Genomic DNA, 26,001 nt, shown 5'->3' on the forward strand with positions numbered 1-26,001 from the left:
TATCACTTTCCTTTAAAATTAAGTTCTAATAATGAAAATTATTTATGAATAATAAAAAATAACTATAAAATAATACAAATATTCTCAGAGGAGAGGTTGCCGGTTGGAAACGAATTTAGTAGAAGTGCCCAGAATGGGAAAGAAGATTGGGAGAGGGGAAAGTCCTTGGATTCCATTCTAAATTTCTCTACAATTCTTCAAAGAAATACATCGGCTCACTTTCAGGGAACAATGTGTGTGGCAAGTGAATGCAGTCACTTCATCTAGCGACAAGCATCCCGCTTTGCCTCCCCCCCCCCCCCATCATCAGTAACGACCAAGAACGCTTATTTAACACAGCGACCCCGCATTAAAAGAACAAAAGAAGAAACATCTGAGGCAAACAATATCAAATACACGAGGACCACAAAGCCAAACAATCGGGCACCCCTTTTAACCTTGCAGAGGAGAATGGAAGAGTAAAATACCTACGTCATCTCTACCTGAATGGCAACTGTTGCCTTACAGCAGAGGAACAGCGTGGAAACACCCAGTAGTAAAGATGGCGACTCCATCAACAGTAAAAACCTATTCCACAGACGGAATAGGTTTTGTAAAAAAAGGAGAGAAAAAGGTAAGGGAGAGCAAACGACCCACAATGGACAGATAACAGTACAAGACAATTTATTCTTCGGATGTGAGATAGAGAGAGATAAAGAGAAGCTAGAAGAATGGGCGAACTGTGTTATGCGTTTTGTTTCAGGCTCTTACGCTCTTCAAAGAAGTTACCTCGCCCAGAAACACAATGGCTTCCTTTGGCATCGCATATAGCTTGAGTAGTAAGACAAATATAACAAGGACCCTCACTGAAAGCTAGACGCAGTTTCGGTGAGTAGTAAGGAACGCAATCGTCTGGACAGTTGTATAGTGTGAGAAAACTTGTTATTATGCCTCATCAGGGGCCCAGGGACAGATGTGCAACTCAAGCCCCGCTTTTCGATGTCTCACGTGATAAAAATGGCGTATTGAGAGTGCAAAATCTAACCTGCTGCTATTCACGCGAGTATGCAATTGGGAAACCTATTTTCCAGGCGAAAAATACGTGTGAGGCAGGCATTAAATCAAGTTTTCAGACAGGGTTTGCAGATCTTTCCTGTTCGACTGTAAAATCACTATTTATCTTCTAAGGGCTTGAATAGCTCATTTATATTATTTGCATGCTCTTTCGAAGGACTCTTGCAACAGTACGGTCAGCTGTCATGTCGATATACTTTTGGCAACAACAGTTCGCAGACGAGAGACCAAGTACTGGCGGGAAATGTACCAGACTAAACATTCTGGACCGCACGTAGCGACATGCACTAACTCGGCCATGCAATCTAGATAAAAATAAGACATCTAAGATCCTGAAACACTCGCTTCGCTGCAAGGCTTTATGGTGTTGTCTACCTGTACGGCGATAAGTTGAATCTGTGGTTAAACTTAATGGAAAATTTGCAATGTCAACATCTACTAGCGCCGTAGAGTTATGCAACACACATAACGGCTTGCAGGGAATCTAATATTTCAGGATTTAGGTGTCCCATTTATTATTGCCGGAGACTGTGGTTCGAATCGCACTTTAAACTTAAGGACCAGTACCGATTAGCCTATCTGTGCATAAGTGGACTTAAAACTCAAACACGCTCAGACAAGCAAACTTCTTCGATAACTAAACTAAAATACGTAGATGTTAGCCTTAAAAAAAGGGCCATTATGTATAAATTATTTTCTAATTCTACAAAGAAACAGGTGGGATTTATTAGGGTGGCTACTCTAGGACCACGATAAAATTCAATCATAATTCCCGGTTTTCAAGGCGAACTTTCCAAAAATTCAAGGCTAGAAGCAGATATTTTCTGCATGTCAACCTTACGAATTACTGCCCCTGACCACCCACACACACAAAATATATTTACATTATAAAGGGTCTGTGTGATTCCAATGTATCCAAAATCTGTTTCATTTCAATTAAATGGTATATATTGAAAATAATTTACGGTGCGGGGTTTGTATTTGCCATTTTACATTCTCAGACTCAAAATACATCAACAAACACAAGTCACAAATGTTATTGTAATCTTCGAAAAAATCATTAATTGTATAAGAATTTTAAACGTAAATTTAACTTATCAACTTCAAGATATCCTATGTTGCAATAATCTTCCGTCTGTCAGATAGATTGTTCTGCAAGGGACACTAGCAAAGTAAATGGATTGAGAGAATTCTGTTTTATTTTTCATGCAGATTTATTATTCTTCCTCGATAAAAAAAAAACGTAAATTGTGGTAAACTTGCCTCAGAACATTTGTGAGTATATTTTATTAATCCATTAATGAAATTGCAATTTTTCACGTCTACGGAGAAACATTCAAGCAGAATTCAGGCACAATTGCCGGAGCCAATAATTCACGCATAATTCCCGGAGTTCCTGGTGAGCAGTCACCCTGTTTATGGATCCCAGTTTCTATTTAAACAAATGCCTGACCGCCATCAGATATATATATATATATATATATATATATATATATATATATATATATATTTAAGAAAGACTCGTTTCTTCCTCTGTAGAAGTGAATTTCCTCGATACTTCCAAAATCTTATACTATCCCATTTTATTACCCTGTACGTGCAACCCCTTAATATCAACCCTGCCTACGCCCCTGATCCTAGCTTAAAGGGGAGGAAAACACCCTGGCCACCCCGCAAATACTGATGATAACGAATATGACGGTCCCTGGTAAGCAGCGAGGGAAAAAACTGCAAGAGGTCCGATATCCAATATCTTCTCCCCTTCCCCTTAATGTCTCACTTTCACATCAGTTCAAGCAGAGACTGTTATAAGCGCTTTCAAAGTATTATCCTGCTTCGTGGGAAAACCCAGCATGTTACGACAAGAAGGAGGCACAATTACTTCCAACTTTTGCGCACTGCAACCCCTCAGGGGGCCAGATAAAGGATGCTTCCCAAAAAAAGAAGGGGGGAGGTTCTCCCTCTTGGAGTCAATTTAATCCTATTTTTATCGCTTCATACTCTTTTCGGCGGTTCTCTCAACATCAACATTATCCTTCCACCCTATCCTTCACTTCCAAAACGTAATAGATTTTCATTCGTGTAAAGAGATGAGGGGCGTTATAGCTCGAGGGGAGGTTGTGGAAAGAAGGGGGAAATCTAATGAAAGTGGAATAGAAAGCATGTTTCTGTTTTAAAAAAATGTTCTTGCGGAACCCATACAATCAGCGGGAAGGGGAACGTTTGGACAGGGGACCGCCTCGTGGATTTGCGGGTCGCTAATTTGCATGCCTTGGGAAATAAAAATGGGTGAAGCAACACTGGTTCGTGCCGACCTTCGTGATCGCGCTACGACGCTCGGGGGCTTGGGTTCGATCCTGGCCTGGCCTTCACAATTTCATCATATCATCACGTACCGTCGCGATTAGCCAAAGTTGCAGAAAAGGGACGTAAAATAACTTAAACAAACACTGGTTCATATTCATTGGCTGATTTACATGCAAAAGTTATTTGATTGGTTGGTTGATTTAGCCTATTTTACTTCGCTTTTCTGCCACTTTTGGCTAATCGCGAAGATGAGGATGAATGGTAATAAGAAGGGACAATCACAAACACACAATCGCGACACACAACACAATCCCCACAAAGGCACAATGGCTGCGAGTTCAGACGCCAGAGCTTCGATAGTCTGCAAAGTGCAGTCCAGGGTGCACTATGTGGAAAGTGACATTTGTGTGTCTCGGGAAAGGGTCAACCCGCGCATGCGCAAGCACGTGTATTCACTATTGGTGAATAAACACGGAGAGTTTCTGTATCTTGTAAAATGAAAAACATATGCAATTTTAAAAGGCTGCATCGAAAACACTCTCAAATAACGCTCACTGAACATGTATGATAACCTGTATCTCTGTTCCATTATGTAACATGATCTCTCTAACTGGGCGTCAGCCTGTTGGGTTCATTAATGTAAATAAAAAACATCTTCCTCTGTTTTTAAACGGTGAGCATTTGTTTCTCGGAACACGCTGCATAAAATTAGGTTTCAATTAGTTTTCAAATTAGATTTCAAGCCAGTAGAACCACTGAAATCTTGAAGTTTCCTCAGGCCAACATTATTAAATTACTTTGGTAAGTGTTGATTTTCATTACGATTCTGAACTTTGGACACCGAAAAATTCCGAATAATCAGGATATTTTCACTATGATATATTTGTCAATGAAAATTTAGTGTAAACTAAAAGGAAACATTTCGCGATACGCTTTAATGCAAGCCAGGTTCCACCCACCACCGGCTCGTCGGTTGAGAAACACTGGCATAGCATACCAGTATAATTGTATTCGTAATTGCTGTTTAATTTTAATGTGCATATTTTACAGGTTTTTACGGGACATTTGCAAGTATGTTTTGCTAGTTTTTAACTCATATAAGTCCTCAGCCCAGTATTCATGAATTACATATCAAGTGTTGCAATCTATAGGAAATTCCAGAGGAGCGGTCTGAGTGGGTTGTGTCCTAATTGCGAACAACACCTAAATCGTCCTAATTGCGAACACAGAAATACAAGGGTTGGATAAAAAGTAATGGCAACACTGCTGTCCCGTGAAAGGGGCGAGTCACAGCGCCACAACCGTTTCGTGGTTGATAAAGGAATGTCAGACGAGGAAGTATAGTGAGTGGGAGCGATTGTATGTTATTCAGTCAAAAACAGCAGTGCTCTGAAGCAGAGGACGAGAGTGCAAGCGCCCTAACAATATGATTAGGCAAGAAGAACAACGTCTCTCAGGCAGACGGTCAACGCAGTCTACTACTGCACCTTCTTGCAACACCACCTTCGTCTCGCATTAAGAAGGAAGCGACGGCAAGGTGTCCCATCATCCTGCTTGACAATGCAAGGTGTCACACTGCGAACAATGTGACGGCGCTCCTGCATAACTGGTAGTGGGAGGTACTGGAACATCCGCAGTATTCACCGGTATGAGACCGTGTGATTACAACCGTTTTGTCAAAATGAAGGAACCACTGGGCGGGAAGCACTACGACATGCGCGAAGCCATCATATGTGCTATAGGGCGGTCACTGCGGGACATTGAAGGAATGTAACACGTGCTCCTCTGCCCATACAGTCAACTAGCAATTATACCAGTGTTGCCATTACTTTTTATCCAACCCTTGTAATTGCATGTCCTAATTGCGAACACACGAAACTGAAAATACTGTTTTCAAAAAAATGATCAGGTAGTGAAGCAGAGAGACAGCTGGTTTGACTAACAACAATAGCAACCTGATTGATTTGTCACGGTCTTCTGCTTTGTTAGGTCAACAAAATAGGCCACACTTTTATTATTAAATTATATATACTTTGGCGACTACTTTAATCATGTCGAATTTTCAATGATCCAACAAAACACTGACCAGTCTCAAGTCTGAAACGGAGTCCCTTTAAAATAATAAAAAAAATCGTTAAATAGATTCGGGAAGTGTGAGAGAAAGTTGTAGGTCCCACGGCAGAAAAATGTGTTCGCAATTAGGACATAGTCCTTCGAGTATATTCCTGTTCAGGCAGCAAGTGTTCGCAATTAGGACGACACCAACTGAGTGTGGTGGCAATCACTGCATTTCTTGCTGCAGAGGTCTTCTGTAAGTAAGGACATGCCGCATTGCCCCCTTACATTATTCACATAACGGCGGGCGAAAGAAATCAATTTCGGGAACTCAGCACTCTGTGGTAGTTAGGCTGCAGCGGTACACTGTATCGATCGATGCATCAAGACCTTACAACAGCTCAAGCGCTCTCCACAAATACAGTATATTCCAAAATAATATGTGTCACAAAAAAATCTCCTTCCCGTTATGACGTAATAAGGGTTCTAGAAACCTTGGGATTTTGTCACAATTCTCCGAGTAAGGAGCCCAACCGAAAATAGAGGGATGAAGCTTCATATCCGCAAATGCCAATATTTTCCTCTGAACTTTAATATGGGATGAGGTCCCCTTTAAAAATACATACATACATATATATATACACACATACACCATTATTTCTCATAACGAATGCTTTAATCACATCAAGTGAACGACTCACGATTTCGCCACCGAAGTTGTGTGGAGTTGCGGTCTGGACAAAGGTATTCCTTCACGCAGAGCACAAAATGTGTCGCCGATCTCCGTGGTGGGGTGGTTAGCACAGAGGTTCCGGATTCGAATCCCGGACTTGGTATGGGTGCTCTTCGTGAGTGTCCCCTTCATCAATTTCATCTAATCACCACTCACTGTCATAATTAGCAACGTAAACGTAATAGAAAAAGTACGATAAGATAATGGTTTTGCCGATAGCGTAGTGATAACGTCGTCGTCTTGCAATCAAGGAGTCCCGGGTTCGATACCCGATTAGCTTATCTGTGCATAAAGTGGATATAAAACAGCAATCGGAAAATGGAGGCAAGTTCCTACCCGGTAGAGATTTGTCACGATTAGATATTTTACATGACAAGAATAAGTGTAGAATCTGTAGACAAGAATAGGTAATGGCGTGCTCAAGAGAGGGTTGGTGGGGGCCATAACTCCCCCTTTGGCCTCAGTATTTCTAAAAAGAAAAGTCAAAGGCAGGAAATGATGACAAAGTGACGGGTGACGACTAGGGACGGACGATATTTCGATGTAAACATGGTTAAATGGTAGAAAAGGCTACAAAGCCTTATCTTCGCCATTATAAACAAAACTAAATAAATAAATAAATATCCGAAATTTGATACCACAATATATCGTCAAGAAAATATCGTCACAGACGATACGATACGATTTTTTTCCGTATCGTGATATCTGCGATATATCGTCTCCACGAAATATATCGCCAAATTATCGTGACGATATATCTCCGACACGATATACGATGGCAAAATATTGTGACGATATATCACTGGCACGATATATATCGCTAAAATATCGTGACGATATATCGCCAAAATATTGTGACAATATATCGCAAACACGATATATATCGCCAAAATATCGTGACGATATATCGCCAAAATATCGTGACGATATATCGCCAAAATATCGTGACGATATATTGTATAGTTGATATCGCGTGGACGATATTTTTTCAACATCGCGATATATCGTCCGGACAATATATCGCGCAACACTAGAGACGACTAAAAGTATACGTAACCCCCCCCCCCCTTTCGAAAATCCTGGACACGCCACTGATGATAGGTGATAGAACCAAAGCGTTAGTTGTACTGGAATAGCGCATTAAAGATCATCGATAACATTTTCTGCTTCCTTGAAAAAGGGGCTGGTGCAGTTTATGCACAAGCAAAGTGCCCGAAAGTGTCTATTTATTACAGACCTACCACCCTTGCAGGAACGCTTATGCAGAGATACGTGCTCGATCGAAGTGAAGGGAAGTATGAAGAAAGTTAGCAAAGTTTCCCACTGCTGAAGACAAGGGGGAGAGAAAACGATTTCTTGATTCTCAGATAAAGAGATTACATGTTTTCCCCTGACATCTGCCTTTTCACACTTTTCAACCACGCTACCCCCTACACCAATGTCCACTCCCACACAATTAGAACGGCATGCACGCAAAGCATGGGAGAGAAACTCGCGGGGGAGGGGGAGAGAAATAGCAGAGGAAAAAGAATCAGAACTGCAGTGGTTGGTAGCATGAAGTGCGCAGAAACACAACACACACACAGGTCGGAGGCAAAAAGGAAAGATGAAAGGTATAAAGTAGGGAGTAAAAAAATGCCCTTTCTGTCAAATCTACCCCCACCTCCCCTTTTCGCGAATCCCTCACCCTTCTGCTAGTCTCCCTTTCATCCAAACAGAAGCTGCTAATGGAAAATCTCACGGTTCAGTTCCCAAAATCCCTCTCCGTTACAAGTGTCCCAGTTTTCCAAGATTTCCCTGCAGGATATATCCAGCTCAATAGGAGGCTGTTAAATTTATGCAAATATTGTATAATATTTACTAGGGATCTTATTGATAATAACTTTTAAAACTAAGAAAATAATTGCTGTACACGATAGACTAAATCTTAGCGCCTTTCCGAGAGCGTACTTGTCCGTTGCTCGAGCCCCTGCAGTGGATGCACGGGTACACTGCTTCATTTAACTTTAAACTGTAAGTCCAGTCACGATTAGGAGACACAGTATTTAAATCACATATAAGCATCATATAAAACTATGCGACAATTGTACTTTCTGTGTCAGAAGAAGTGTGTACAGTGGTGGAAAAAAGTAATTCCCCCATAGAGTTACAAGTAATATTGAGGGGGGGAGTATTCTTTCACCACTGTACATAAAAATATAAATTAATTTGGAAAACAATAAACATTATCTGTACTATCCAAGCTCTGTTGTTGAACTGTTGTTTTAAGTCCACTTTATGCACAATAAGCTAATCTGGACTGGACCAACATTTTAAAGTGGGATCCGAACCACTGTGCAATGCTCCTCCACGTGGTATCGAACCAGGGAGCCTCTCGATTACGAGGCCCAATATCTATGTTTAATTATTTAAGCACTAATTATATTGCCAAGAAACAGAAAACTCTTTACGCAACAGTTCACATGTAATACACAAAGTTTCATATGTACTAGACATGTAGCAGATATGGGAGACGAAATAATTTAGTTTGCAGAATCCTTGTTGGGATGGTAATATATCTTTAAGGGTGTATTACACGCAAAGACTTCCCCATTGAAAGCTGTTATAACCGTTACAACCATCAACTTCCACATCATTTTAACACACTGTCAGCTAGTGAGGTTTGAAGAGAAGCATGTGACAAGAAAAATTGGTGTCAGTAAAATGAAAGAGCTATTAGATCCGCTTCCACAAATATAATTGATTAATTGATTTGCTTTATTTTGTGTCACTTTTGGCCAATTTGCGAAGATAGAGATGAGTGAGTATATGATGAAATTGATAAATGGACACTCACAAACATTCATGAATAGGCCGGGATTCAAACCCGGGACCCCTGGCGTCGTAGCGCGATGTGCTAACCACTCCGCCACGGGGGCCGGCCCCACAAATACCAAACCAACTCTATATCTCCAACGTGATTTTAACATTATTTCACACGTTGCTTTCTGATTCGGAAGCCCACGTCAGAAAGTACTTATTGATACGCGTAATACGTCCTTTAGGCTAAACCGAAGATAGAGAGCAACACAGAAAATTACTTCCTCCTGCTTTGTTTACTTCATATTATCATTGTAATGAAACCTTAATTAACCCAACTTAATGATACATCACATAAAATAATGATTATATATTCGACCTACCTTGTACTGATAATGCCTGCAGTATGGTTTGTAAGCGTTCGTTCCACATATCAACACTTTGTCATCGGCAATCTTAGCCAATATCCTAATGTAATTCTGGCAGTCATCCTGAAATAAACCAAAATGAGAAATAAATATTAATGTTTCAGCTTGTTGACTTATAGCTTACGTCATAGTAGTCCAATACATAAAGTCATAGTATAAAGCGTGATCAATAACATCTACAATCCAAAGAAATATTACAAAATTTTAATAAAAAGAAATACATCTCACGTTAGCCAGATTGAAATTTCAAACTTTCCAAGGACAAACCCCCTTCACGATCCCCAAATATATGTTCCACGTTATATTGAAATCTTGACATGACGTCACGAGTCATCCGACCCGACCTGTCCGATATTCCATCTCCCTTTCTCGTCTTCCTTTCTTTGGAAGACACAAATATTGATGCACCTTCTTGGGGCTCCAGCTCCTACATTCTGCAATATACTGACGCTTCGTAAGTCTATCCCACTGCAGATGGCACTGGTGGGCGGTGTGAGGAGGAGCATCATCTTGATTTAAATTTCGAATGTCTTCCCGTGTCACGCAGTCTTCCAGTCTGTTCCCATAAAGGCTGATGTTCCCCCTCTCTTACCCGGCCCGCTCGGATGGAGATAAGAAATCCATTTTCCATTCCTCGATGTCGTGTACTACTTTTATATATATAAAAGCACAGGAGGCAAAAGAAACGTAGAAAAATAAAATAAGGGGACGTGAAGCCAGGTCGAAGACGGTAGGGGAAAACATACACTGTTCCTTGTATCTCTATAGAAGTCATAGAGCCTGGGAGAACGTAATGGCATACACCTGCAAAGGAGGGCAGTGGGAGATACGGTAGGGAAGAAAGAATGGTAGTCTCTCTCGCCACCCACCTTTGAATCAAGCCAAAGTAACCCCTCGCGCAAAGGCACGGTCTTGTAATCAAATGATCTAGAATCGATTCTGACCTCAGGCAGTGTCAAGTCTGATTGTACTGCAGCAACAGAACGAAGTGTCACCTTTACTTTCCCATCAGATTTGTTCTGTTACATCCTTGCAAGGTATGCAATTTCGTATACTTGAATTGAAACGCTCTATAACAACTTTTGACGCTGACTGTACATGTACAGTCACGAGAAGAAGTGAGATGAGCCGAGTTGATAATATGGATGTTAACAAGACGAGATGTACACGTCAGTCTTGTTCTCGGTCTCCTCCAGTCTTCATCTCGTCTCGATTCTCGAAATAAAAGATGCAAAAATGAAAGAGCATAGTTAATAAAGTGCACCAAGGCCAAAGATTTTCCTCAACAGGCATTACAATATATTAACAAGTAGTAGAGATAAGGGTTACGAAAACTACATAGAAATGTCGATACGGTCAGAAGACAGGAATAACACACTTAAGTCTCTGGAACAAAGAAACAAGAAGAGTAGAATAAAATGTGAAATGAGAGGGAAAATAAAGGAAAGGAAACAAGAGCTTGAACAAAACAATTTCTCGTGACCGTACCCCCTCACAGAAGCTCGATGTTTGGTCATCTTATGCTATTATCATTACACCCTCTAAAATCGTCCCTACCCCTCCCCCGATGAAAATTTCTGGATAAACCGAAGAATCACCCCTTTATATGCTTGAATCGTTCCATAGTATAATTTTATATTCGGCAAGTACAGTGATGATCAACATGTATATCATATCTGTAATGTTTGGTATTAAAAGAACAGGTAACACTTTACTATACCGGAGACGGATTTCTTCAAATTTACAGGAGAAAGTACTTACGCAAATCATTTTCTGTAGCGTTGTTGATGTTCGGGAATGTAGTTTTGATCCATTTTAATGCGAATGCATGTGGTTTTCTACGAAAATCTATTTCCGACGCGCTATTGCTGCTGCCGCCATTTGCTTTCTGCACGAGAGCACAATACGCGCTATTGCTGCTGCTACAACATGATGTGTCGAGGATGCGTCGTGAAGTTGTTGCGGGGTGTGGAAGATGCCGTGGAATTTGTAAATCCGATGTTGTCCGTATATGCTAAACTGAACGAAAGGAGTGCTAATGGAACCTAACCTAACAGGCCTAACCTAACCTAGTAGGCATACCTCGTCCCCGTGATGGTTCGTGGGGCTATCGTATGTAAGAAATAGACATTATTTTCGTTAGAAATCCATTATTTCACCTAAAGAAATGTTCTGCAACGCAGAATAGTACGTTATCAATGTAAAAAATTGCAAAATAAATCATTGATAGGTGTCTCCGGTATAGTGAAGTAGTACCAAAGAACAATCATAAATAACTGTGTGCTGTAAAATTGCATTCTTTGACTTAAGCGTTTTTTTTTTTTTTTTCAAGAACAATCTAAAATTTATCAAACTGAAGGACGTGTTGACAAGTCTCGGTTTTTAAACTGCGATCTCGCCTCGAATTCGACTTCTCGTTCTCGATTAACAATCGTTTGCTGCTACTTTAAAGTGCAGAGTCCTCTAACGGATGTTCTAGGAAGTTTACACGTATCTATAATATATATCCAAATTGAGAGGGGAAAAATTCTTCCATTGTTCATCAAGCGAAGAAATGAAGCTAATACAACTCCAAATTTCAAACCTTCGATTCTCTAATGTCCCAAAACTGGAGAATCTACTCCTCGGGAATTGTGGGAGGAGTTTTAATTATCGATGCGCGGGTCCCTATTAGAAAGAGAAGGGCTGGAAAGGGGGGTGGATGAGGGTTGGGGAATTCCTGATTCAGGCATGAGAAATGATTCTTTAGCTGGTGTGCAAGTATAGGAAGACAATAACCGCGTCCCCCCTTTTTTTTTCGCCGTCTTCTGGCAGCCCGCTGATTGGATGGTGGAAGTTGTTCAACAGGAAAATCCATCACGGGCTGTCAGCGTACAATGAAGGGGGGTCCTGCTTCATATACCATCACTCTAAAAAAAGGGAGGGGGAGGTTCATCTTCACATCTCCAGCAGTTTTCATTAAGCAAGAAACTTCCAAAAGTGATTATTACCTTCACACACACACACACACACACACACACACACACACACACACACACAACATTCCCTGTGTAGTATGTGTGTGTGTGTGTGTGTGTGCAGGATATAGACAGAGTGATGTAAGCAATTTCATGATTACTAAATACTATCATGATGGATGTACCCCAAGAACAGAATTCGTCACTCTGATATATAGATTCCATATTAACGTTGCAGTGTATCGTTTCCTTGCAAGTATAATTAACGACGATGTATGCTGAAAATACAGAAGAGTATGGATCTCCAATGAACATAATCGCAGAAAATGTTTGAAAAATCTGAAAACGAATGCTGCACTAAAATTTGCTGAAGGAGAGAATTTCAGGCAAACATAAATTCCGTGCTGACACAAAAATCACAAAAGCTCAGATTTGAAATACATTACGTAGAAGGGAGAGTTGATACCATTCCATGAAACCTGAGAATCATATGAAACTATACATTCCGTTTTGAAAATTATAATGTCGTGGAAGAATGGGAAAAAGATGAAAAGGAGCAATCGCATCAAAAACTAAATGAAACCTGGTACACTGTATATTTAAAAAACAAAGAAATAAAAATAAAAATGTGTGGCGTAAAAATAACATATATGAATGGTTGTGATTAACTCCATTTTTCATTACTGAGGTTAAGCATTGACCGAGTGTGGTGCGGACCATACCGTGGTGCTTTAACACCAGTGTTTTTTCAGTGTGGTAGTAGTAGTAGCAGTGATGCATGAGAAAGTATAGTTACAGAAAACGTAAGAAAATAAAACAGAAGAACGAACTGACCAAAAGGATCAGTACGAAGACTTGAAACATAAATGTAGTTCTAAGAGACCGAAACTCCATTAGAGTTCTAGCTTCATTGTGCTGTTATTAATATTACTAGGAGTAAAAAAAAAAGTAATGGAAAAAGGCTCGAAGCATATAATTGCGAAACTCGTCTAGTTTGAGTCTCACAGAAATTAGTTTTAACGTGGAAGAAGATTCTTATCAAAATAAAAATTGCTCTAGTGCTCTGATTACACAGGTATAGGTTATAATGGTAGAAAATGAAAAAAAATGTTCTGTTTTATTAACTATCCATAGACGTCACGACATGAGAACGAGACAGGAATTCAGAGATCTTCTTAAGTCTCCTGTCGCTGTATACCACCGTCCGTCATGATAAAAACATTCCCAGTCGCATTGCAACATGTGCAAGCTTTGTTGGTAAATGCACTATTGCTTCACGATTCTAGTGGGTGGTGTGCGGAACAAGACTGATGCTTGGTAACAGCCCGACCAAATGGTCTGTTGTAGATCAAAATCGCACCATTTCTCCGAATAATTTCGCGGACCCGCCTTCGGATTTTGAAGAAGAAGATGATTTAGCATCAACCCCGGAAGAAAGGGTCCACTTCGCCTCATGCATATTCTAAGAAACCTACCCAACATTTACCCTCTCCCTCCCAAAAAATGGTGATGCAAGATAACCTATCTCCAGAGCTCTATCCCATTTTTTTTTTCCGGGATCGCCTTTTCTACACACAACAAGAGTCGGGTTTCAATTGGACACCCACGCCAGTCCACCTCAAACAATGGCATCTCCAGGTGTGCGCCTCGTCGGGTAAAGGGAGGGAAGCGGCAGACGCAAGACACGACCGTTACCGATAAGATTACAGTGACTGCAACGACCTCTGGAGACGAAAAAGCCCGCGAAAACATAAAAAGAGTGGTTGTAGAAGAAAAAACAGCGTAGGAGATTACAAGCAATACACCCAAATTAACCTATTATTCTTTGGGCGTTCTGGGTTCGCGCCAAAAACCAGATATGCGAGTTTGGGGGTGCTTTACTTGCATGTGGAATGTCTTTTTTGGGAGTGCAACGCCTTCGAAAAAGTTGCTCTACTATAGCCTGTCATGTTACTTTCACGCGCTGGTTATTAAAGCAGGTATTTAGCAATTAACCCCATCGTGTTAACTCGCTTGTTATACTTGAAAAGTCGGCCTATATATTAAACTGCATGCTCAGGAACTTGTTTGAGCGCCCTGTCTGCAACGTAAGGCTTCAATAGCAACATGCTGTCATGGGCTCTTTCCTTACAATTAGTACCTCTCCGTCGCCTCTGAACTGAGAGATTTCTTCATGCATTGGGGCATAATAAGCTCCAAGTTTACATGAGAGCAGTGGCGTGCCCAGGAGTTTCTATAAAAGGGGTTACGTATACTTCTTTTTAGTATTCAGTCCTCATTTTGCCTTTTTTTTCCTGCCTTTGACTTTTTTTAAGGAATGACGGGCGAAAGGGAGGCCATGACCCCCACCAACGCTCCCTTGGGCACGCCACTGCATGAGAGCTAACCCATATGAAGTACATCGAAATAGACTCTTACTTATTAATAATGTTATTACTATATTATTCAGGGGATGAATCACACACGGTGAGCTAACACCATCACTTAGGACGAATACAGGGTGCGGCTAATAATAGGAAAGATTTTTGAAGAGACAGTTATGGCTTCCGCGTACCAAAGACGGTCACATGAGAGATGGACTGCGAGGGTTGAAGTTCTTCAACCAGATAGTGTTCAGCATCCTCATAAGGCAGTGCGTCTCAGAGTGACGTAACCATTAATTATCACTTTGCCACCAGAGGGAGACGGAAGAGCTTCTGGAGTCTTTTGCAAGTAGAATGTCCAGGAGACGCCCAAAACTTGCAGATGAGTCCATTAGCGGTTGCCTGATGCCTATCCTGGAGGAGAAGGACTCGCTTCTGTTGCCTTCAGCATGTTCCATTTCCGGAAAAAATAAAACAACAGTCGGTGGTCACTGAACTCGCGTTTTGCCACCGTCTCCCCCCGTACACCCATTCCGGCACGTATACTCAAGTCACGTGGCACACGGATCAAAAAAGGCGTGGACCAATCCGCTATTCGTCGAGGGGCCCGGCGTTTCAAAATTACCAACTGCTTGATGATTCTCCGCAAGGCTTAACCAGTGTTGCAGACTGGTGGAATTTCGGTCTGGAAAGTGCTCTGTGTTACGTGATGACTAATACAATTGGTCTATGGTGATTTAACGCAAGCATGTTGATGATTAATTTCTCTTTACGCACTTCATTCAATGGGCAGTTAGTGATGAGTAGAGCCCGGAAGTTCAGGCATTTATTTTCGTTAAAATAGGCATGCAAAAAGGCATTTATAATGTGGAAAATAGGCACTAAAAATGAAAAAAGGCAAAATAAACAAAAAAAAGGCACATTTGGAAGTCGCTTACTTTTTTCTATAATTTCTGGCAAAATGTTAAAATCTACATTGGGAAGAGCATTTCAATTTTCACCAAATTCACGCACGTAACCATGTAACTTACCACTTAATGGCACACTAAATTTTGGCATGATGACAAATACACGATCCTTTCCCTCCAAAGTGCAGAACTAAACTAAAGATAGAGAACTTGATTTTGGAATGCATGCAAAGGCCCTTGGGCATTAGTGCTGTTTCTTGTCAATAACGTCCTGACACGGACGCTGGACGTGATGACGTAATTGTGCAGATGTTCTGCAACAGGTTTTCAGCAGTCAATCATGCACAAGGAAATGTTAACCGAAAGCCAATATCCTAACTCAGCATGAAATACTTTTCTCTCACACTTTTCTCCTTCAGCAATGTTGAAACATGCATGAGTTCATTATTACTTAAATAAAGCGAAAATTATTCACATAATAAACGGAAGAAAAATAAATGCCAACAACGTTTTTTGGGAGAAAAATAATTTATATACACACTTTTTTTAAAAAAATCGTCCAATTTCATTGAAAAAGGCAAAAAAAGGCATTATAATTAAAAATAGGCAGTGGGGTCCCAAATAGGCAAAATAGGCAAAATGAAAAGGCTTCTAAAACATTCGAAACAACATAAAAAACGTATATCCGGAAAATTTTTATCAATATATCCAGTAGATAAAAAGATTCATTTTGCCAACTTCCGGGCTCTAGTGATGAGATAGATTAGACGGAAATAAACTCAAAGATGCATCTGTATAATATAACACCATCATGAGCTGCTCATTTTACTAGGAGTGTCTCTGGATAATCGAGACAATAAGAATAAATTTTGCTTGGCTATACCAAACAAACAGGCTCAAACATGATAACACTCTCCTCACAGTACAATGGAGATGGTATGGGCCTGAGCATTCTACTTCCATCTCGCCGACCTCAGCGGCGGAGTGGTTAGAACAATGTGCTACCAAAGGAGGTCCCGCTCTGGGCATGGGTGTTCTTTGTGAGTGCCCCTTCATCAAATCCATCATATTACCACTCATCCTCATAGACGCGATTAGCAGTAAGTGGCAGAAAAGAAAAGTCAAAAATCAAATATTTCCATCTCAAGTTTTCTAACTGTGCATATTTCCGCCACAAATTATACCGTTCCACCCCACACGCAATCTTGAAAGAATTTTCCCAGTGTTTTTATTCATCCTCTTTCGCAATACTTATACGTATATTTATCTTACCCTTCTTTTTCTTCTTCGGCATTTCCTTGGTTGATCACGCTTGGATTAAAATCATCTGGAGCGTACAAAGAAATTAAGTGAAAATTCTAAGATCCCCGTTGTTACCTGTAGATATATAGAGAAACGCGCGTCGTATTTGGAGACATCTTAAATATAACAGTTGGCAACACTCTTGGATCATATTATCATGATTCACGCATTACCGACTGCGGAACATCAAATCTTGCTCTGAATACAGATGGGCCCAAGTGGGAAGTGGAAGCAATGAACCTTTGCGAAACAGAACACCAGGAAAAACCAAATTAGTGAAAAAGGAAAAGTAGAAAATGGAATAAAGATATACCATTACAGAAAATGAAAGGTTGGGAGTCATCAGAGGTGGCCTATACTTGAAAAGACAACGGGTAGAAGAGAAGAGAATGTGAATGGTTCGTAGTAAACATAGGAATTGGGCAGAGCGGAGAGGGAAATGGATTTCAAAACACTCCAAATGTTTGTGCAAAGTGTGTGATCGTGGATGATTTCAGCGTTCAAATGCACTGTGGTGGTAGACGTGGGGAGGGAAACCTCTATTACAAGAGCAGCTAATGCTTATTCTGAACACATTGGCGATATCTTGAAATCAGTTTAGATATCGCAAGCGTGAAAAGTTTAAATTCCCAAGAAATGATGTTATAGTTGATGTGTTTGAGTATGGCATGAAAGTGGTTTGTGGAACGTGCGTTGTGGAGCGTTCCATACTCATTTCATGTGGTATATAACGTGTACTTCTTTTCTTGATGTCTAAGAGCATTGAAGGTGATTTGTGGTTTGAAACATGAGTAGAAAATATGGAACATGTATCCTGGGTTTTGAAGTATGACCAGAAACATTGGAAGTGTACTCCATGTTTGGAATAGAACCAGAACCAGAACATAGCTACACAGTTTGTCAAAGTTTGTTTTAAGTGCACTTTATGCTCAGATAGGCTACTCGAAACTGGACCTAGACTTTACAATGGAATCCGAACTACCTGAGATCGAACCCGGGATCTCTTCACTACAAGCTGAAGTATGGAACATCCATTCGGTGTCTTGATGCATAAGCTATATGTACGGAACATCTATTACGTGTGTGTGTGTATATATAAACAAGTATATATAATCGCGAAAATAAGAATGAGTGATGGTATGATGAAATTGATGAAGGGATATTTTTGTAAACTGCGTTAGTTTTTGGCATGAACTTGAGAAACTTACTGCAGCAGTACAAGTCTGACCATTTGAGGACGCATTTGCCATGATCTAATGTGGATTTCGTACATGATTCTTAATACAATGAGGTGCTTGCTCCAGTTTCCAGCCACGTACCACAGTTATCGTTAACATTCTTTTCAATACGACCTACCGCCGTGTGATTAATGTGAGGTGCCAAACACCATCACACTCCACTGGAATTTTGACAGGTAAACAAGGAACACAGGAAGACAGCGAACAGAACAGGACTATTTCCGCTACCTTAAACAAACGGGAAGAGTCCATGCTGGTTCTGTGTACGCTACGCTGCCACAGCAAATCAAAACGAAGATGAGAAATTGTATTGTGACATGACGAAGCGGGAGCAACGCCCGGGGAAAGAGCATCTTTTTTTTTCTGGGAGCTATCGAAGGTAAAAGTCTGAGAAAGATCTAAGTTCCGTAAAGGTGGACTGTGAGGAACATCTGGGTAATCGAGGCCGCCTCGCCACTTTTGAGGACAACTGGATGCGAACCAAGATTTCACGATACCTGTAGTGTATGATCAAGAATGTGAAGAACCTTTCTTTTTCTGTTAAAGAGTCGTCTCAGTGATAGGGTGTGTCGAGTCGTAGATCTCGCCATAAGGTTCGAGTCCTGATTTGGTCATGAGCGTTTCTTTGTTCTCATCAATGTCATCCAGTCATCAATCATCCTCATCACTGCGATTAGCCAAAAGTCAAAGGAAAATACAAGCGCATACGCAATGTTTACATATAGAGTAAATAGTAGGTACTCTTTCAAAGATCCCTATTATTATGCACGCTGTATACACAGAATCCAAAATGTGTCCACTGACACAAAAAATGCATCATTTGCAAAGATCAATAACAACCACTTCAAATAAACCAGGTTACACAAATGACTTGTTTCAACTGATGCACTAAATGCGCATGTTTGCTTTGACGTACATCGAGCTCTCTGTGTTCAAAGATCGGCAGATATTCCGAGATACAGTCCTTCAAGTTACACACGAACTACATTCATTATAAAAGAACGAGTTATTCTTCAAAAGCAGGATAACCTGATGCATTATTTCGGACTTGTACAAGGATTTTACGGATGAGAGTAGTAAGAATACACACAAACAAAAAATTATAAGGTTTAACCTACACAACTAAAGAATAAGAAAAGAAGCCATTTAGGGCGCAGGTAGGGACCATTCGAAGGAGAGTGGAAGTGGAGGAAGGGGTGATTCCATCATATTCCCTCAAACCAATCTTCGAAGCAGCATCCTCCGAACGAAGTTTTATTGCGCTGTCTTTTGTTTTCATCTCGGCGAGAGCCGTCACGTGACACACTTTCAGTATCAAGGCTGCAAGATGGAAGCGTCTTCGTGAATTTTTACCTCCGGACCTTTAGCCGAGGAGCACATGCCGCCTGCCTGCCATAAATCCTCCCGTCTCCTGGTCCATAAAACGAGATCCGGAATTACGGAGATTCAGTGTCTTGCTGGTAGGGGGCGCATCTTCCATCAGCACGGGTCTCTCGGTAAATGCGCCGAGATACAACCTCCGACCCCGCGTTAAAACCCGTTTTAACAGCCGCCAAAATTGTGGCTTAAAAACAGATCTGAAAGGATATTCCTTTCTCGCCCCTGCTTTAATTTTTTACTTCGTACTTTGATCTCCCGAGATAAGAAAAGTTAAACGTAATTGTTACCGCTTATTCCAGTCTTCGTCAATCACTGATATTGGGAGAATATCTTGTATTCAGATTTACGTTCAACAGCGAATGTTCAAAATAACGCGAAGACCGAAGCATGTAGATATTCACTTACACGGCATTAGGCACAGATTTGTGCAAAAGGTTCGTTTATCACAGAGGAAGAGATGGTAATATGGAAACCGTCAATATCTGAAGAACACGCAGCTGCACTCTGGTGATGAAAGATGTCACTTGTTTATTACTTTGCCTTGAGCGTAATAGGACCCCTGAAATCGCCATTTGTGTAATGGTGGAAGTTCGAGAGGAACCTTTGTTTTTGGCCGATTTTCTAGCCTTAGAAATCTGTTTTTTTGTGAAACGTTTGATTATGTGATACTTTACCTACATGTTACATTGTTTCACGTGCTTAATTTATTTGGTATTGCTCATGTTGTGGTAAATTGCAATGTTTTTCAAGATGGTAATGTTTTCATTATGGATCTCCATGGTACTGGTAATATGAAACCTTGTTGGTTATTGCTACCATTACTAAACCAATAACAATACTGAGCATTTACGAGTAAAAGTCAGTAAATAGGACACAAACTGGTCTGGGATAGCTGAAAATAGTAGCGAGTAGTTTCAAAATATGTCGTTAGGTGGTAGCACAATCCAGCTTGATGATATTCAGTTAGCAGTCGCTACATAACAGACGCACGCATGGGCAGCTGAGTTTAAAAATGGCGACCGTGCTCGAGAAGTGTACGTTAAGAGGAGCAGCGTGCTGTAGTGTTCCTTGTGGACAAAAGGAATTTCTGCAAAGGATATTCATAAGGAAATGTTTCCTGTTGAGAAGTATTTGTCGCGTAAGACGGTGGGTCGATAAATTCTCGCTAGACGGAGAAACGTTTCGCGGGTGATGAAGATGTTGAACGTGAAATGCGACTGTGGCTTGGCTGGGATATAAGGCCAAATAATTTTTAGAAGAAGGTGTTGTGCACCGATAAAGCGATGGGATAAGTTTATCAACGTTGGTGGAGATTATGTTGAACAGTTTTCAAGTCAGTATCTCAACGTTTGTGACCTAGTTACTGACTTACCCTCGTATATCGTCTCCCGAAATGAGGGTGATTTCATTGCAAGTTCCCCATTTACACACGAGACCAGCAATGGAAAACAGACCCCCTTTCCCAAGGAGAAAGTTAATTCTCATACTACGTGTACTACAGGGCAAAAAAAAAAATCAACTGCAAAGCAGAACAAGTAATTAATTTCTACACAAATTGTGTGTGTGCGCGCGTGGGCATGTGGGTGTGTGTGTGTGATAGAGAGAGAGGGGGGAGGTAATGAAACGGAGCACCGAGAGACTTTCGATCAGTGACATACGATACCCCCACATCACGCGCATGACTGGATCACGACATAACGTATCCATCGAACCCATGACCTCTTGCGCATGAGGGGAAACTGGGATTCCATCATGTTCTTTCATCTTCAAGCTCTGTTACCTGGAGATTCGTGTCACCCTGTACGTGCATTGTTTACGATAGGCAGGGACCACTCCCAACCCACGTCCCTGTGTCTCCACCTCGCACTATGCGGATTAAATGACGATAGCATCTGCGATATCCAATGACCTGGCAACATCTTTCCACCACGCCCACGTGCACTACCGACAGACCTGCATGAGACGCAAATTTTCCACACGTATTAAACCGTTGTCACCTTTCGTTCAGCGTTGCCAATGGTTGTGGAAAGAAGAGCATAGGAACTCTTTGTTTGTTGTAACGTTCACTTTAAGTCTATATGGGCTAACACGAACTGGTCCTATATTATAACGTGCTCTTTGTCTCCACCGGACCCCTTGATTACACGGTGGCAGCATTACCACTATGCTATCTGAGAGGGCCAGCACCTATTCGACAAACGAAAGAATACACTTGGACGTTTAAATCAAATCAGCGATCTTTAATTCTTTTAAAAAGAAGAGCGAACTTTCCTACAACGTTGCAGCCGTAATAGGTACATGCGCAACCAACAAAATTACAGAAATTATTTTTTAAGCCAGTAAGTAACTCCACAAGTCCATTAAAGCAGCCACTTTTTTAAAGAAAATGAATATTATAAACATGTAGGACTTCTTGAATTTATTGTGAGCATTACTATTTTTCGCCAACAAGTCACCACAGACTATAGTATTTTTATTTATTAATATTGTATGTAATTAATTAATATTTATTTTATTGTAAATTTCTAATGGAATAACAATGTCTTTATTTTTCGATTAAATTTTACTTTGCTAGGAAGCCTTACTATTATTATTATTATTATTTTATTACTGGTAGGGAAGTATGCAGATAGATTGTTGGCTCTCATAGTTGGAATACTTTTCCAACCATTTTCAACTGTTCGAACTCTGGAAGTTTATAATTCAATCTCAACGTCGACTTTGGCCTGTCTCGTCTCGTGGAAATGCTGTGAAATACTGTCTCGTCTCGAAAATATTCGTTTGTCTCGGGACACATGATCAATCTCGTCTCGTCTCGAATTTTTAAAAGCCTGTCCCGTCTCGTCCCGTGGGCAACACTATTGATGTGGCGATATATCGTCAAGGAAATATCATCACAGACTATACGATATTTTTTTTTTCATATCGTGATTACGTCGATATATCGTCTCCACGATATATCGCCAAATATCGTGACGATATATCGCAACGATATATATCACCGACGATATATATTGCCAAATATCGTGACTGACGATATATGGCCGACACGATACATATGGCCAAATATTGTGACTGACGATATATCGCCAAATATCGTGACTGACGATATATCGCCAACGCGATATATATCGCCAAATATCATGACGATATATCGCCGACAAAATCACCGATATATCACCAAGATATTGTGATATATATCGTCTAGACGATATATCGCCCAACACTAAGTGAGAGTACCTTCACCGTTGTTTTCTGTTTTTTTAGACCAAAGCCTGTCACTATCACTTCTTTTCAAGCAGCTCCCACGGTGCTAAGTAGAGTACTGGATGGCACCAATTTCGCTCGCTCGTACTCGTTCGCGAGTCCTCCACTCTCGAGCGTGCTACGGTAACAGTAATAGTAGGCACATGTATTTATATGTAAAATGACCGTCCTGGCAGTTTCAGCCCACAATCATCTATTTAATTTTCATGTATTATTGCATTGGTAAGATATACTAAACTTCATTTTAACATCATCTCCATGTTTGAGTGCCCACTACCATAAATTAAGATAAATGTATACTACTGGGCTTCGAGTGTATACAGTTAGTTTTCCCTGTTCGAACGTTATTCGCTCGAGCCAAGAACCTCTCAATTCCGTACGCTATCTAGCGTCGTCCTTACGAACTATTTGGCGCTAGAGCGAAATGCTCTCTCTCTCACTGCACCATTCTATAGAGCTAGGGCAATGGAACCCATGATCGATGATCGCTCGAACCAAAAGCACGCGCGCTAACCACTTAGCTACTCTAAAAGCTCGTGCTTCCACGAAATGCACGGAAAACACTTCCTCTAAAAGAGCAAAACCAGCAAAGGAGCAGTTGAAACAAATGCTTTTTTACCGACAGAATCGAAGGAAGAAAGTAAAATATACACAATCAGAGGCTTCGGGACGAAAACAAAAGAGGACGCTGGCTGCAGGAGCTTGATAGCGGTTAAAAACGCCAACCAGAGGGAAGGTAATGAGAGGTTTGTTTCGGCTTGGACCTGTGGCGTGCCTGATAAGAACAGGTAAGCAAATTAAGGTAGTCATCTTCGATACACGATCGTCATGCAACGTTGAAATACCATCGAAAGTTACAGGATCCAAGCATTGCACTGGGGCAGAAGGGGAATGGCAGTGCTAAACGGCGCTCGTTCTGTATATCTTTGATCATAAGTATGCCTTATTTATGTTGCCTGTGTTGGTTTTTCCAAGCGATAGTAGCTTCCAGCACCGTTTTAGGCGGCTTTTTATCTTGTCTCGCTCACGAACGACCTGCAGTCGAGAGTCGTTAGAGCTTTATCCTCCTTGAAAAACAGGAAAAAAACCGTTTTCTTGCATTCTAAAGGCTCATTGTACATGTTTGTATAATAGCCACTCATTACATACAGAACCCAATGTATGCCAACGGACACAAACATGCCTAATACTTTTGACTCCAGTACCTTATTAAATTGTATATACTAGTGTATACCAAAACATGCATCAAAGGATACATTTAGCAGCTCAAGTTTCATATCTTGCACTAAAATGCACACGATCAGACGCGATAAATTCAAAGGAATCAAGACTACAAGTTCAAAGGGGTCAGGCAGAACAGCATCAGGCTGAACCTCGCCCACGCAAATAAAGAATTTGAATTTGAATTTGAAATGGTGCACCATAAATTACCAAACAGGATTTTTGGCCATTGTTAGTGTGAAATAAAATGCGATTCTCAGTTGTAAAATGTTGAAGTCTTATTCTTGCAGTAATTATTAGGAAAACGTCTTAGAATCGATATTTGCAAAAATAATTAGTAATAATATCAGTACAACTTCATCAAACTTGTAATATTATTTTTTAATTTGACAATTTAGCGCCTAGTAATAAGTACATTTTTAAAAGAAAGCGCTACCTGTTATTAAAATAATGAATTAACAGGAATCATAAACAAAGCATGCAATCATATGATTAGCCTATGAGACAATAGATGGTGTTGATGTTTGTGCTTCACTGTAGTTGTGGAATAAACCAGCATGAATATAATTCAAGGACCTCCCCGCTAACGTGGTGATAACGTCACGTGATTACAAATCAAGGGATCCAGCTTTCGATTCCCGCTGGAGGCACATTGCACGTGGTTGGGATCTCGCTTCAAACTCAAACCAATCAGCCCATTGTAGTGTATGTGGATTTTAACATAAATATAGAAGTAATTCAGTCAGATAAATCGCTTCAACATTTGACTTGAAAGAGTTGAGAAAGGAATGGTTGCTTGATTGATTTGGTTAATTTTACCTCGCTTTTCTGCCACTTTTGGCTAACCGCGGAGATGTGAATTAGTGATGATATGATAAAGGGACACTCGGAGAACATCCATGCCTAGGCTGGTATTCGAACCCGGGACCGCTGGCATCGTAGCGCGCTATGCTAAAAAGTACGCCAGCAAGATCGGCTCAATCCATACTGGTTAGAAGTGACAAGGCGACAAAGCCCTTTGAAGATCATGTGCTGGAATTTTTGGATCACCCCTCGAGGATCGATCCGGAACCAATGGAGGAGCGCCAGACCGAGCCGTCCTGTATAGTTATTACGTGAACAATGTTGCAACCTGTTTCATTACGTAATAATTATATTGTACATCGCTTGCATTCAATTGGATAATTATTAAAAGTGACATAAAAAGGTTGATAAAGGTAGGACAGGAATTCGGAGAGAACAATTTTTTTTCTACAAATATTCAAAGCTATAATGAGGAAATCTGATAGCAGGTTCTCAATTTCTCGGGGCAAGATTAAAAAAAGGGGGGGAGGGAAGATCAAAAAATATCCCGTTTCACAAACAGACACCGACATGTGCGTGTATATATAACCCCAGGCCGGCTCCATCCCCAGCGTCGATGTTATGACCTACAGGTAATTTGTGGCCGAGCCTACGGGAGAGGGGGAGGGGGCAGGCGTAATCCAATTGCTTCCCTGGAATAAAATTTCGCGTCGCGAGAGATCGGGTGGTGCAATGGGGACCTGCCCACCCCACCCCCCTCACCGAAAGAGTTTCAACGCCATGGACCGATCCCTGGGGACGACAGGGGTGTTGCGTTTCCACAGGGGGAGTGGCGGAGGCTCTCCCAATTTGCATCACATGACATACCTCGGTCTGACAAAGCTGTTTGTTTGAACATGGGCTATCCGAGGCAGTTTCGTCTTCGCCGATTATAGTGGACGAGAGAGAGGTATATATTAGTGGGTGCGTATTAAGCTATAGTAATTTGGCACCTCGGGTGTGGAATTTGCGAGTGCAGGAATATGGAGGGGATTATACGGTTTCGAAATTTTGTCCCGACACGTTATGAATTCACGGCAGCTTCCATTTCACAGGAATTAACACGGAGGATCTGGTAACGTCAACAAAACGAGCTACGCTGTGATCTTTTCTGCGTCCAGGAGGCATCAACATGTTAATTATCGAG

General features: G+C 40.9%; 1 protein-coding gene across 9 annotated transcripts in view; it reads right to left on the bottom strand.

The window, feature by feature from the left end:
* The window catches only part of LOC145994644 (semaphorin-1A-like), a 487,954-nt gene that overhangs the window by 92,317 nt on the left and 369,636 nt on the right, over positions 1 to 26,001 (bottom strand). For all 9 annotated transcript variants that reach the window (XR_014442390.1, XM_083130750.1, XM_083130748.1 and 6 more), the window contains exon 6: positions 9,331 to 9,438. Coding sequence is in view for 8 of the 9 variants with exons in the window: in XM_083130750.1 (XP_082986876.1) it covers positions 9,331 to 9,438 (108 nt within the window). In the remaining variant the exon portion in view is untranslated. The remainder of the gene's footprint in view (positions 1 to 9,330; positions 9,439 to 26,001) is intronic.

The sequence above is a fragment of the Lepisma saccharinum genome, chromosome 11 (assembly GCF_977018435.1).
Source record: "Lepisma saccharinum chromosome 11, izLepSacc3.1, whole genome shotgun sequence".
In the NCBI taxonomy this organism is placed as follows: domain Eukaryota; kingdom Metazoa; phylum Arthropoda; class Insecta; order Zygentoma; family Lepismatidae; genus Lepisma; species Lepisma saccharinum.